The sequence below is a fragment of the Lethenteron reissneri genome, chromosome 23, assembly GCF_015708825.2.
Source record: "Lethenteron reissneri isolate LAM-NWPU_2019-01 chromosome 23, ASM1570882v1, whole genome shotgun sequence".
In the NCBI taxonomy this organism is placed as follows: Eukaryota; Metazoa; Chordata; class Hyperoartia; order Petromyzontiformes; family Petromyzontidae; genus Lethenteron; species Lethenteron reissneri.
This window is the reverse complement of record NC_083801.1, coordinates 10,734,450-10,749,305: the sequence shown is the minus strand read 5'-3', so window position 1 is coordinate 10,749,305 and position 14,856 is coordinate 10,734,450. Positions and strand designations below refer to the sequence as shown.

The window sequence follows — 14,856 nt, the reverse complement described above, 5'->3', positions numbered from 1 at the left end:
GTATCCTATAGGTGACGTTTCGAGCAATGGCCCTTCTTCGTAGCATATATGCGTGGTGAATTTTCTCCGGGTACTCCATGGTAACCTCCCACATGCACGCTCTCTCATTCACGGGATTGGCCAAACATCCCAACACATCACTGAAAAGATCTTAAGACTCGGCGAGATTTTCTCACACAAAGGCCATTATTAATATTATTAGCTTGTTAAAATTTAAACCTCACGATCAACTGGATCTAAAGAGAGAGGGAGAAAAAAACCCCAGCGAGACAATGCCTTGAAGTCTTTGTAGTCGTTGTCGTCCTAGTATTATTATGAGCGTGGCTGTTGTTGCACACTTGGAGGTGCTGCCCGCCTGCCCTCGCCGTCCAACACGTTGCCCGGCACGTGAGCGCATGTCGCGCACGTGGCCTCTGCCTACGAGCACTCGTCTGGCAGAGAGAGCGAGCAAACAGCATCGCCGCTCGCAGCCCCGAGCCACTGCTGGAAAAATGTCCACGTTTCCATGGCGGATGTCATGTCTCGTCACGAGAACGTCCAGCTGATCACGTTGTACCAACACGATATCCGTACATTGACGAGGCAGTGCTGTGTCTGAACTGCGGTCACGCGTACACGATAGCGACACTTTTCGATTTAAAGCTTTCGTGACTGCAGGGATTCATCTTCTTGGTTCTTTCGGTAAAGTCACGTAGAAGGGAAATAATAAAATCATTAAAATGAAACATAATAAAATAATTCTCACGACATTTCCCTTCTACGTGACTTTACCGAAAGAACCAAAAATATAGCGACACTGTGTGTATATTTATCTAAAGAGGCTGGTTCGCTGGTCGTTTGCGAATGCTCATTTTGGTCCGTCGAGCTGGATGTGAACATTGCTAGCAGAGTTTAGTGCAGCCATAGTGAGCGAACGCACACACGCGCGTGGGTCAGATATCGCCAAAACAAAAACGAAACCCCCCACCGATGATAATGAAATGTTCGCCAATGTGTGCAACAGACCCGCCACGCAGCAGTGCAAGTACACATTTCGTGTGCAAGTTCATTGTCTTCCAAGCAAATAGGATGAGCGCAGGCCCGCGTCTGAGCCCCGTACACCGAGTTGCCACGAGACACGGGCAACCAGGAGCTTGAACTCGGGGTGCCCGTCCAGGCAGCGCGTTCACCACAACGTCTGTTGAGTATGAACACTTCGGCTGTCGCGACCAATAACTGACTACGTTAACCCCTTTCTGGTCTTCGCACTTGGCAGCCTCGCAGTTATGACATCACATTTACTCGATTCGAGAGCCAAACAGAAAGACTTCTTCTTCTCAAATCCGGCTATTCGCCTGATGAAGCTGGTTGCAATCACCGGCGAAACGTCGTACTCGAATTGTAAATGCTGTGGGTTTACTCTCCAACACACAAGCGGTGTGCGGAAGTAGTATCTAATTGGCACGTTCTGTTTACGCGATAAAACTTACCAATCGGCTGTGTCGGGTGGTTGCGGGTTGAACGACACGTTTCTATTTACGCGATTTAACCCTAAAAATTTTTTTATTATGGATACAATCTATTACCACGAGTTGGCTGAGAAATTCAGGCTTGAGAAATTTCGAAGCTCGAATCCTCTGGGGCAATTTCGCTCAACGGCCTGGCCGAAATTCCTTCCCTTTGTCAGCATTCTGGACGCGAAAATAAATCATAAAAAGTGGGTCCCAATCAACCAACACACGTTGTAGGCAGCGGAAAGATATAAATGTAACATTAAATTTTTCAAATGTAATTTTACATTTCACGGGTAATATTTAAATCTGTCAGCGACGCGGACTTGAGCTTTGCCTGACGAAGTGTTTCACGGAAAGAGCCGCAGATCTCACGCGACGCATGTACGATGTTGAACTTCTTTCGCACCGTACGTAGCCAACCGTGTTATTCGGGGACGCGAAAACTGGATATCTCGAGCAAGCCATGGAAACGTCACTCTGCTCTATTTTGAGAGACACCAATTGGACTCGAGTCGACCATAACTCGTTGTCCCATGCTCTCGTGGGTGCTATCGGATGCTGTCATTCATAAGCCGATTGAAATACAGTCTATGTTAACTGCCACACAAGCGCAGTGATGAAAATTAATAGGAGAAAAAAAACTCAACGCATCCCTCCGTCAATAACCGTTTCCTTAAAAGAACAAAAATAGATAAAATAGGCGACGTGACGTTTCGGTCAATTACCCTTCTTCATAGCACGATTATATATGCTGTTATTTTAAGGCCACAGTGTTATTGACGAAAGTGTTGATTTGTTTTGTCAATTGTGCTTGGGCACAGCTGAGAATGACGGTAATACATAACTCTTTACGGGATGTACAAAATAATGTCATTATTTTATGTATTTATTTCATGATAATTCACTTAACGCTATACCAAGAACTGTGTAGAGAATACAAATCGATAAGCGCACGGCATCATATAGCCACCATTCTGCATGTGCGGTGCGCAACGCCGACGCGTAAAACGCGCAACGATACCGAGTCCGTGACCTCGCGGAATAAATGACAGGGTAATCATCATTATTATCATCATCATCATTCTTATTAGAAGGTATTTTTACTGTTGACTATGCGTGCGTGTGTATTGTTGTCGGGAGTGGCGGCGCAGTGGTTAGCGCACTGCGCCAACGAACCCGGCAACCGACTTGGATTCCCGCTCACAGCCGACATCGGCGATGAATTATCTCGTAACCGGTCTCGGGTATCCCCTAGGTCGACTCAGCCTTAAATTATCATCCGGTGCGGTGTGTAAACATTAGCACTGGGGAGACAAAGGCAGCGGGGTGTAATGTTGGCCACTCACCGCCTCGTGTGGCCTGCGGGCCATCATTGGTGCTCGCTAACGACACTTGCCCCAACAGTCTGTGAAGGCTTCACGGGGGAGCATGGTGTGTGTGTGTGTATATACGCGTATGCGTGTGTTACAAACACCGACCGTATTACCGGCGGTGTTGTTCCATATCCACGAAAAGTTTTAATGTATACTTTACTGTACATTTAAACAAGTTGCGATTTTTTTATTTTTTCAAACAATGTATTGACTATCGAATTCCTTCTAAAGATTACACGGTTATTATTATTATTAAAATTGTAATCATCGATCGTTAATCCGTGGATTCGTTCACACACGTAGGTAACAGTGAAACGCCTATCGACTCATACTTGCACTTTATTAAAACACACGTGATTTTCACGTAATTAAATCATAATTGAGCATAAATATACTCCACGATAGCCTTCTATATTACAATTGAGCAGTGGCCGCTTGTCATCTGAACTGCATGACGCCAGTTGTAGGCGGTGTCTGCGCACGCGTACCATGCAAGTTTACGCGCTGTATTAAATTGTATACTGTAGACAATATATATACAATTACTGTTAGAGACTAGCTGCAGACTGTATCGCGCTATTTCAATCTACTCGTGAAACACTTGAGCAGACCGCACAGGTGATTGCCATGAGCGAGATGAGTGCACGCGACGACGACGACGATGATGATGATGGGGATGACGAAATTGGAGATTATGCAGATGATGATGGGGATGATCTAGACAATGGAAATGACTATTTATAGGTGACATTTATCTAATGTGGCTTCTACCCACGGGCTAAGTTCAACATTAATCACCGGGTTATATAATCCACTGCGTTACGTGTCGTGCATGTCCACACACAACGACACGTAACATGCTTTGGTATGTGATAGTATCAACAATTATTACCTGGTTATATAATGTATCAATATCTATACTGTATTAGTAAGATATGTATACAGTGCTGTTGGTTAGAGTTCGGAATTTAAGTATGTTGTTACTTATAGTGATAATTCATAATACATAATTTACAATTGTAAGGCGGATTTAATCCGTAGGTCCCAATCAGCTGTGCATGGAAAGCAGAAAATAAGCAGAACCAGCTGGGTAAACAGCCAGCACTGGCAGTAAAGGCCGGCTTAAAGAGGTGATTATTGGTAAGATATATACATTCGTATATGGCAGCAAACAGTATAGTAGATAATTAAAATAATATTTTACAGCCGATCAACTGCTGGGGGTCGGGATGGGGGGCTTGTTTGACCATACTTCACCACGCTGGGTGAGTGCGGGTCGGGCAGTTTCGTTGTGGCAGAACCGGTTCGTATATTCACTCACCACTAATGTTAGCCGTAGGCCAGAAATAGAATGTGTATATTCAAAACGCGCGTGCGCTCACACGCGCATGAACACATAACCAGTTAGACGGACGTGGAAGACGGGCACATCCACATACACACTCCAACAACACAGGCAACATTTACACACGTAGCGAGTACACGCGCATACGATTCATTCGTACAGCGAACAAAAGTGATGCATTTAATTGGTCGATAATTCAAATGGTGCTCACATAATTCTCTATTTTTGGGCCACTTAAAAACATTGCAACCACGAAAGTTAATCCACTTTAGTACCGACAAATGAGACGTTTGGTCTGAGCCCGTGGACGAATACACTCACGTAACTAGACGAACGCACATACCAAACAAAGATCCCCCGTATAGCCTTAACAGACTGTTGGGGCAAGTGCTGTTAGCGAGCACCTATGAAGACCGGCACGGCATACGATGGGGTGGGTGGCCAACACCACGCCCGGCCGCCTTTGTCTCCCCAGAGGCGATGTTTACTACACGCCGCACCAAGTACTCGTTTGAGGCTGAGTCGACCTAGGGCAGACCCAGGACCGGTTCAAATAATTCTCACTGGTGTTCGGGTCGCTAGGTCCGTAGCGCAGTGCGCTAACCACTACACTACCGCTCCCCACACACACGTAACATACACACACACATATATATAAAGATCGTAATGAGTTGTATTTAAATCGGGAAAACCTCAGAGTCTCAACACTTTTTCAGCAGTATGCTGTCCTGGTGCTGTTACACAATAGGGCATCGCGCACCGTGCGCACGCTGACCACTCGCTGTAGCACGCGCTTGCCTTGAATGGAAGCCGGACGCTACGATCCCTTGCCGATAGAACAACACAATCGCCTCGCCGCATCGTGCGCGGCGAGCGGTCGATAACCTTCGACGCTCGCTTCGACGCGGCTAATTTACCAGCAGCAGCGCGAGGCTTTGCGCCGCACCCGTGTGAAGGCGCGGGGTTGTTGTCCTCATCGAGTGCATGCGCCGTTATCTCGGCGGTCCTCCGGTTTTTTATTCCCACATTGACGGTGAAGCAACTCTTCGCACCCTCGTCTCGATTCCCGAGGGATGTCTGGCCGTGACTTCGCCACGCCGCTAAGCGCCGGCAACCGCGGCAGGAAGGAGAGCCCAGGAAGGGTGCCGATTATATTATCGATTATATTATTGATTATATTGTCGGCAGCTTCGCCACCGATGTTCGCCGAGAGCGCGGAATCGAAATCAGGCTGGGCGGGTTCTTCAGCAATGCGCTCTCAACAACACTGCTCCACAATCCCCGCATGTCACTCGTAAATAGCATCAGCCGAGTGGTGCAGCATCCTCACGATTCTTGAGACTCAGGAGGGGAGGCTCTCCTGGAGTTGCCCTAAATAGGCGGCGTTTGTATCACCATTATAATAGTAATTATGAAGCTGAATTTCACGCCCAAAACTTAGAGGGCTCAGCGCAAATAGTGGCCTGCACATGGAGAGTGAAATAGCTACATAATCGTAAATCATGTCACTTCTGAATTCGCAGTGTTAGTTACGCAATTATTGGCCACGGCCACCGTGACGAGCGACTCGATACATCACGAAGCACTTCGTCACGTGTTAATGCGCATATTCGTATTTTACACGCGTCCACAAACGTTGGTAAAATTGTCATTTGTCAATCTTAATTTGGAGCTTTCGTGACTGCAGGAATTACTCTTTGGTTCTTTCGGTAAAGTCACGTATAAAGATAAAATAATAAGTATAAAAATAGCAATGTTTTAATGAAATGATAGCATTACTTAATTTATTATTTTATCTTTATACGTGACTTTACCGAAAGAACCAAAGAGTTGTTATTTGTCATTGCCATGTTCTCAGGGTTCAGTTTAAACAAAGACTACGATCCCCCGTATCGATGTTAACACGCTACTGGGGCGAGTGTTGTTCGCCAGCACCTATGAAGGCCGGAACGGGCACACGAGGGGGTGGGTGGCCAACACCACACCCAGCCGCATTTGTCTCCCAAGTGGCGATGTTCACACATCGCACCAGACACTCATTTGAGGTTGAGTCGACCTAGGCGCAGGCGCAGGACCGGTTCAGACAATCGTCACTGGTGTTAGCTGTGACCGCGAATCGAACCCGGGTCGCGGGGTTCAGTTTAAACACACAAACAGCAACTTTATCACGTGACATTCGACAGCAGACGTTGATCACAGGTTACTCTAATCACGTGGATATCTCCTTCACCCTGGTTGCGCTAAATAGATCATGCATTTGTTTTCATTATTTCACGTGGCTTCAAATGAGTTTGATGCTACCAATTCACATCTGGTGGACTCGGCTGAAACACATCATCATTACCACCACCACCACCATCATCTTCCCTCTTGGCGATTTGTGCCACTGTTGTGGCGATTAGGAGTAACATTCACACGTTTTCACGAAAAAGCTGAGCAAAAGCCACATTCGTACAAAGAAACCACGTGCTTCGGGCCCTAACCCTCGATGGCATCTTGTCACCAAATCAGCCGCAAATGCGTTCCATCTCGTCACATCTCGAAAGCCAAGCAGGCGATTGAACTTGTCCACCGCTTGGGATGGGTCATCGCCATGCACAACAGGTGTTGGAGGTTTCCCTCGACGCGATCAGCTGGGGGGCAGTGCAGCCAACCTCCGTCGTTGTACTGAAGCGCACTACGCTCCAAGGTCGATGCGACTCGCCTCTATCAACCTGTACTGACCATCATAGTTAAGGTCAATAGCGCATACGACCCGCATGGGTGTGGGGATGCCCTCATCCAGCAGCGAAATTCACGTAAGGCCGCGCGTTTGACACATTGCACACACGTCAGTGTCGCCACTGAAACGTTTGAATGAGATCGTGTCGGTACCGGAGCGAGGCACGGGGTCTCTATGTCATGCGGGATCGAGAGCTCTTGGGGGGTGAATGAGAAGAGGTTAAAGAGGTGGGGGGGGGGGAGGCGGCACCCGAGACCCCCCCCGCCAGGCACCCCCTAACCTCCAAGCCAGCCATGGCGCCAAGTGGTCATCTATCAATCCACCTCTCCCATTCATTCATGTCAACCACCCAGCCAGCCATCCACCCAGCCCACCGGCCAGCTATCCACCCATCTAAGCCGTCCACCCACCCAGCCAACCATCCACCCCCACCTCCTATTCATCTACCCAGCCAGTCACCATCCATCCACCCACCCAGCCCAGCCATACTCACAGTGAGAGTGGTTATCCTTTCCGTCAGCCGACGCCACCAGCTCTCGCGCCCGGCGTCACCGCCACACTTCCACCATGCCGTTACGTCGCACGCGTCGCTCGCATTTGCTGTGGCCTTCCTCCCAATGGTACGCGTGGTACAGCCCGAATGGTGTATTCTCGGATAATTATAATTATCGATAATTATCAATGGAAATCTGTGGTGAGAGGACGTGACCCGTTATCGGCATGCATCGATTACGAATCACGGTAGTTGCATCCCCGCCATAGGAATGTATCATTTCCATATCTGGCGTAAGCGATGACCGTTTCAGCAGCAAGACTCTTCGGCTATCATTCCCGTGTCGGCGACATATATATTTTTTTTATCAAAAGGAACACCATCCTAAAAAAAACACTGACGATGATTGCATTTGAGTTTGACGTTCGTACGTCAAATTCAAATTCAATCATACGAAACTCCAGATTAGCCAGCTATGGGGCCAACAGCCGCTTTGGACAATATGGGTAGGCAGGCGTCTGCGTGGGTATATGAAGGGGTCGATAATAACAATGATGCACAGCCCATTTGTCAATCTACGCCGTGTCTGCCAGTGAATGAAGTTGTGTTGAGCGTGCAATGTGACCACGCTGGTTCGTGCGGGTTGTTGACGCGGGGCGTGGGGGCGAGGCTGGAAGAGCAGAACCGGTTGGGGTGTCGAACTCAGGTTCGGGGTTCGCAGCGCGGCGAGCGAACCACCGCGGTGCGCGTCGCACCTTCCGACGAGCGCACGCTTGGCTTACGAACGAAAGAAGTTGCACATCACGTAGACGCACGTGCGCCGTGAATCGGCATCGTCGCGTGCGCTGTGGACTCGATCGCTTGACACAGCCGCGTGCTGAAACCGACGTCACGTCGGGGAGGGAAGCGAATGATTACAAACGTGGGTCACCTTCCCCGGAAGGAACTTTCACCTACGATTGTAAATCCCGCACATCAGCTGCGTACGGAGTGCATCGGCGTCCTCATCGTAAGCGGTCATGTTCAATCCACTGCTGGACGAAGGACTCCCCAAGCCGCCGCCAGGGACCTCCACGATGTGCCAACCCACGAGGCACCTGCACGCGAGCTGATTTCACCTCGTGAGCTGGTGGGGGGGGGGGGGGGTCACGTGTGCGCGGTCATGTGTGTGTGTGTTCGTACTAATGTCGACTCAAGTTATTTTTGTTACAGCCCTCACTTGTATCAGCGGAAGAAGTCATCACGGGCATCCTCTAAGCCGATTGAGCCTTAATTTGGTCCCGTGGGTAAATATCAGCACTGCGGAGACAAAGGCGGTCGAACGTGGTTCTGACCACCCCAACAACGCGCGCTCCAATCCCGACCTTAATAGGTGCTCGCTAACACCACTGCCCCCAACAGTTGTGCGTGGTTACGCGAGGGATCCGTGCAGCTCGTCAATGCCCCGTGTGGACACTCTCCACGCGCATTCAAAGGCAGCGCGCAGGTGACGAGATCCCTGCCGGCGACAGAACCAGCATTGATTCCGCGCACGTTGACATCAAGAAACGCGTAATCATCACCGCCAGCCATGGCCCATCCACTGCTAGATGAAGGACTCAACCGCGCCGCCGTAGCCGCCGTCCCTCACGCTCCCGAGACGCCAGAATCCATTTCACTCGTGCACGTTCACCGATCGACCGGTCGCTCCATCTCCGCGATGATCGTCCTCTCGGGTCTCTTTGGCTACCATGTCTACCAAGTCTACCAAGTCTACCATGTCTACCATGTCCACCATGTCCACCATGTCTACCATGGCTATCATGTCGTTCACCAGCAGTATCGACCACCGGGGCGATCGTCGCCTGCAGAACGCGGGGCGCGTGCTCTTGGCCGCTTTAGTTTTCTCCGCTGACTTGACTGACTGACGTCTCTGATCTGCGTTTGTCCGACGACACAAACGTATGCGCGGAGCATATGCGGAAACGTCGTGATTTGTTTTAGTTTTGTAGTATTTGTGATTTATTTGGATTTTGTTTTGTTTCTACGTGCGTGACTTTACCGAAAGAACCAATGAGTATGTCTTATGCTTGTTATTGTTTGACTTGCATCCCACTGGGATTTTTGCACACCGCGTTGAAATTCGGCGCTTTTTCCGGAAGACTTTGCTGTTTTTTTCCTGGATTTTCCTGTTGCGCGTAGTCACTTTCAGATGTTTCTTGTTCATGTTTTTGTTTGTTGCGGTTGCACCCGAGTTAGGAGCCGCATAGTTCACAGGGTTATTCCGAATAAATGAAACTGAAATATGCAATTGGACGACGTCCGTCGATGCAGCAACTCGGCAATAAATCACCGCTTGGTCTCGCATATTTGTCGAGGAGTGATTTACACATTCTCGGCGGCGTTTATACAAACAGGCTACAACTTGCTGAAGAGGCCGGCTAACGTTGAAACCGGGGTTTGAGCTGCTTAGACGAAGCCCGGAGCATCTTGGCTGCACTGGGAATCCCGATGAGGAGGGCTCGTAAGGCCGAGAAAGTCAACGACGCGACTGTGTCATCAGCGTCTCGGGCGGGGTGGGTTGGCGGATCACGCAAGGATCAGCGCGCCCTTCCACAATAAAAATGCATCTCTCGTCTATCGGTCTGTTGACTTCCAGACTCACATGACGCACGCATTACGTGGGCCACTGACCAATCAATGTGCGCGGATTTCGTCGCAATTGTTCTCTTCCCCCTCGTGTCCCCGGGTCGCACTCGTTTTTGTCCCACGCGAAAACAAAAAAATACTCGATTATAAATGTTCAGCCGTCTCCGACGCTCACCTGGGTAAGTGAAACAGTATCATTAATACGTTTAATTACACAGGGGCACACACACACTCATAGAGGGATAGGTAATGCATTATAAATAGACAAGGATACGTTTCACCACGCAGAAAAAAAACGAATTACACATCGGCCTATAGGCCTTTTTGAGCCAATATTTCCCAGCATTAATTTACGCACGGAAACTCGCAAGGCCGGGTTCCACTTCCCTGAGTTCCATCAGCAGGGCTGCGTCCTCTCGTCAGAGCTAACCGAACGCTGCTGCTGCTGCGTGTCGGTTTTGCGTGGCCGTCATCGGCGGTACATTCAATGCAGCGCATCGACGCGGCGCGGGCATAGAAAGTGCGTCGCTTCTGATGTAATCGAAGCGCGCGTCTCTAAACCCTCCTCCTCCTCACCCTCACCCCAGCGCCACAGCAGCTTAAGGCAGACCACATGAAAGGCGCGCGGGTCTCTGGCGGAGTGCTGCGTGCGAACCCCCCCCCCCCCCCCCCCCGGGTCCATCTGGGTTCGATTCCCCTCGCTACGGCTAGTAGCATTCGTGCACACATTGTAACCAGACCTGTCATGTCTGGGACTTCCCTAGGTCGACTCCGCCTTAAATGGGTATACCTGTCGTGATGCGCAAACATCAGCACTGTGAGGGAGACAAAAGCGGCCAGGTGTGGGGGTGGCAACATCGCCTCGCCCCTCCCCCCCACCTCTCGTTGTCGCTACTTCGGCATTAATAGGTGCTCGCTCACAACACTTTGCCCCAATGTATTTACGTCTGTACGGGCGATTATTGCATTTATTCATTTGTTGTGTACAAACTTTAAATGAACTACAGGAATGAACCAATTGTTGGCCAACGTGATCTCACCGGAAACAGCACGGCCGCGTTTGTCACAGCAAAGTTAAATCGTTCGACTGTGCCATAAACTTTACGAACGATATTATTTTCAGAATTGCACGTGAGTTAACCAACTTGAAATATTCCCACAAAGCTGCCCTTGTGCGGCCGGGCTAATTCGTATCATCATTTGACCGCATCTCAACGGATGAATATTTCTGGGGGGTTTTTTTTGTCGTGAACGATTTGGATGGCACCCTGTTGCCAATTTCTCATGAACTGTGTCCTCTAGGCCCACGATCGCGTCTGACTATTTGCCTACAACACGGGGAAACCGCGGTATATGCATAACGGGAAACATCACCGCTGACGAGACTCAGAAAAAGTTAAACCAATCCAGGATTTGCCTTTAAAAAAAATCGAATTTAGTCCAGAAGCCTCACATAATCTATGGACTTCAATTATCTGTTGTTGTTGTTATTTCAGTATCAGTATGGACTTCCAGAGGCACGTAACTCCTGCACACGAGCTGACCGTTCCATCGCTCCGTGTGCTCGATGGACGAACACTTCTGTGGCATCTTTCCTTATTTTTTTCAAAACGAATATTAAACCGCCCCCCCCCCACCTCGTATCTACCCTGTCGATAGTAATAGACATTCATTCTTCATTTAAACAGACGCCTCCCGTGTTGGCGACGACAACCCCGAGTCTGTAACCCAGTGTCGTTGGATGCAAGCGTTCGTGGATCTCTGCGCAACGTGGGTGAGACCGCGAGGGGTGCAGGAGGTAGTGGCCACGGCAGGTGGATGCATCGTGGGGGTTGCTCTCCGGGCTCTCCGATTGCTTCACTCGCACGGCAGCAAAGCGCTCATTAAAATGGTGAATCGTATAAACAGACCTCTCTCTATTCGTCTCTGATATTTAAAAAGAAAACAAAAAAGCACCTGGACAAAGCTGGTGTGCAAAGCCAATATTATCCAACTACATTTGATGAAATTGCAAACTCTGGATCAGATGACTCATTAAACGAGAATTGGCCAAACGTCTCAATGCCCTGCTGAGAGGTGTTTTGAGGCACATTAGGGCTAAATGACAGCCTCTTGTTTTGGTTGTTCACCCTCGGATGCCTACACTTCCCAGTGCTCTGTTTAGGAAGCCCCATACCACCACTAATGCCTATTTTCTCACGGAATCTGACTCAATGACCCCGTAATGCAAACATACAGGGTGGCCCAAAATTCAGGACACATTAGGGTTATTATATTTATTTTAGGAAATCACAAAGGGTTATTTCATTTATTGTAACACATTGAAACTGGCATCCATTAACATAATACGTGCGTGAATTATCTTCTGAAATGAATGTAGCACTTTTTAAGTTTCCAGGTGTAATCTTTGAACATTCATTATGTTGTGTGGTCTCAATTATTTCAGGGTCCTCGGTCGAGTTTTATAAACAACGGATTTGAGGTGACCCCGCAGGGAGAAGAAAGTAGATAATCATCGTAATAATAATGATGAATCGATTGTTAGCTTGTAGATAATCATCGTAATAATAATGATGAATCGATTGTTAGCTTGTTGATAATTTGAGTAATAATAATGATGAATCGAATGTTAGCTGGTAGATAATCATAGTAATAATAACGATGAATCGATTGTTAGCTGCTAGATAATCATAGTAATAATAATGATGAATCGATTGTTAGCTTGTTGATAATCATCGTAATAATAATGATTAATCGAATGCTAGCTGGTAGATAATCAGAGTGATAATAATGATGAATCGATTGTTAGCTGCTAGATAATCAGAGTAATAATAATGATGAATCGATTGTTAGCTTGTTGATAATCATCGTAATAATAATGATGAATCGAATGCTAGCTGGTAGATAATCAGAGTGATAATAATGATTAATCGATTGTTAGCTGCTAGATAATCAGAGTAATAATAATGATGAATCGATTGTTAGCTGGTAGATAATCATAGTAACAATAATGATCAATCGAATGTTAGCTGAAATAATGAACTGATTGAATTGTATAAAAGCCAGTGTTAAAATAAATGAAGTAACCACGCGTGCTCTGACTTTTGGACCACCATACATAAAGTCACAGGTCTTGCATGAAGCCGTGCAACAGCGCGTAACACGGGTAACCCAATAACATCATCGTGCCAAGCCTCTGTCGTTCTCGCGTCCAAACGAACCCCTTCGTGCTGCACGCGCGGCCGTAGAAGCCGTGGCGGCGCGTGAGCGACTCGCGCACTGCCGCGCAATCGACCCGGCAACCTGAGCTAAGATTCCCGGCCACGGCTAACATCAGTGGCGAGTGGTATCTGAATCGGTTCTCAGCCCCCCCCCCCCCCGTGTCTCCTTCACCAACACGCGCTTACCAGCGTGATGAAGTATGGTGTTGGAGTGGTGGTGGGGTGGTTACCCCAATACTGACACGGCGTGTGGACGGAGACCTTAATCCAGCAGCAGATTGACACCGGGTCTACAATGAGTATCGATGAGTAGAGTGCAGGACTCACCACCAGAGCGGGTAGGCAGCGTGGCCTGGACGAACCATGGGCAGTGGCATCATCAGCAGCAGCAGCAGCAGTGGCGGCAGGAGCGCGCACACTTGACTGCGGCGGCAGCGAGCATCCATCTCTCTCCGCTCTCCCGGCACGGGAGGCCAGGTCACCTCGACTTCCGTGTCTCCAGCAAACTCGACTCTCTCCCAGCCGCGCGCTTCTCTCCCGCCCACCTTGCTCCGTCGCCACGGATCCCTCCTCGCTCGTTCCTCTCGCGCCACTCCTCGACCAGCGCGCCTTGTTGTTGTTGTTTTCTTCTTCTGCGTATTTGCTTTACGCTTCGTTTGACTCACGAGTTCGGCTCGCGGTTTGGAGAGACTCGAGGTCGAGGCAAGAAATCGAGAACTCAACAAACAGATTGTTCAAAGTTGAACCGAAAAGGGAATGATAGGACGAGACGAGGCGGTGGTGGGGGGGGGGGAGCGATCGTGCGTGCGGTCACACTCGCGGCGCGCTGTCACTGAGCCTACGCTAGCGGCGATAATTGCGTCAGGGCTGGGCTTAATGATGATGGGGAAGGCGCTCCTCGGTCTCCTCCCTGGCCTTTCTCGCTCCTCTCACGTCTCTCGCCTCCGCCACACGCCAATGCCTCCTTGGAGTCACGTCTGTAGCAGCAGCCAGCCAGCAGCAGCAGCCAGCCAGCAGCAGCAGCAGCAGTGATCGGGCCAGAAAAAAAGCGCAACAGCTAGAAATATCCCGCAGTGCTGGTTCCCATGACGACTCCAACAAAGTCATAATTAGTCATCTCCTTTTCGGAGTTTCCGCCATAACAAAGGGGGGGGGGGGGGGTGGGGAAAGATCGGGGCGAGGCGAGGCGGTGTGAACGGGGCCCGGCCAGAGAGGATCTCCCATATAAATCGCCGCGCCGTGTTTACGCACAACAAAGCGCAGCGCCGAGTCTTAGCACTCCTCACTCGCTCGCGAGCCTTTCTCACCTCCCCGGCGCCGTGGACCTCACACCCCCCCACATCCCTCCCACCTCCCCCCCACTCGTCCTCCCACCCTCTCTGCACTATGAGCACACCCCCCCCACCCTCCCCGTGTGCCTCCCCCCACCCCACTCTCTCTTGACTCCCTCCCCTCCTCAATCCGTCTTTCGCTGCCTTCCCTTCTCGCCTCCTTCTCAGCGGCGTCTCAAGTCGAGCACTCCAGCTGCGAAGGCTGCATGCATTAAAGCGCCGGGGCAGAATAGAGGAGGCGAGGGGAGGA

At 49.5% G+C, this 14,856-nt stretch overlaps 1 protein-coding gene across 1 annotated transcript in view; it reads right to left on the bottom strand.

The window, feature by feature from the left end:
- LOC133345961 (proto-oncogene Wnt-3-like) overlaps positions 1–14,583 on the bottom strand; it is a 35,335-nt gene extending 20,752 nt beyond the window's left edge. The window contains exon 1 of the mRNA XM_061557119.1: positions 13,603–14,583. Coding sequence (XP_061413103.1) covers positions 13,603–13,721 — 119 coding nt within the window. The 5' untranslated portion in view covers positions 13,722–14,583. The remainder of the gene's footprint in view (positions 1–13,602) is intronic.
- Positions 14,584–14,856: the final 273 nt, after the last annotated feature.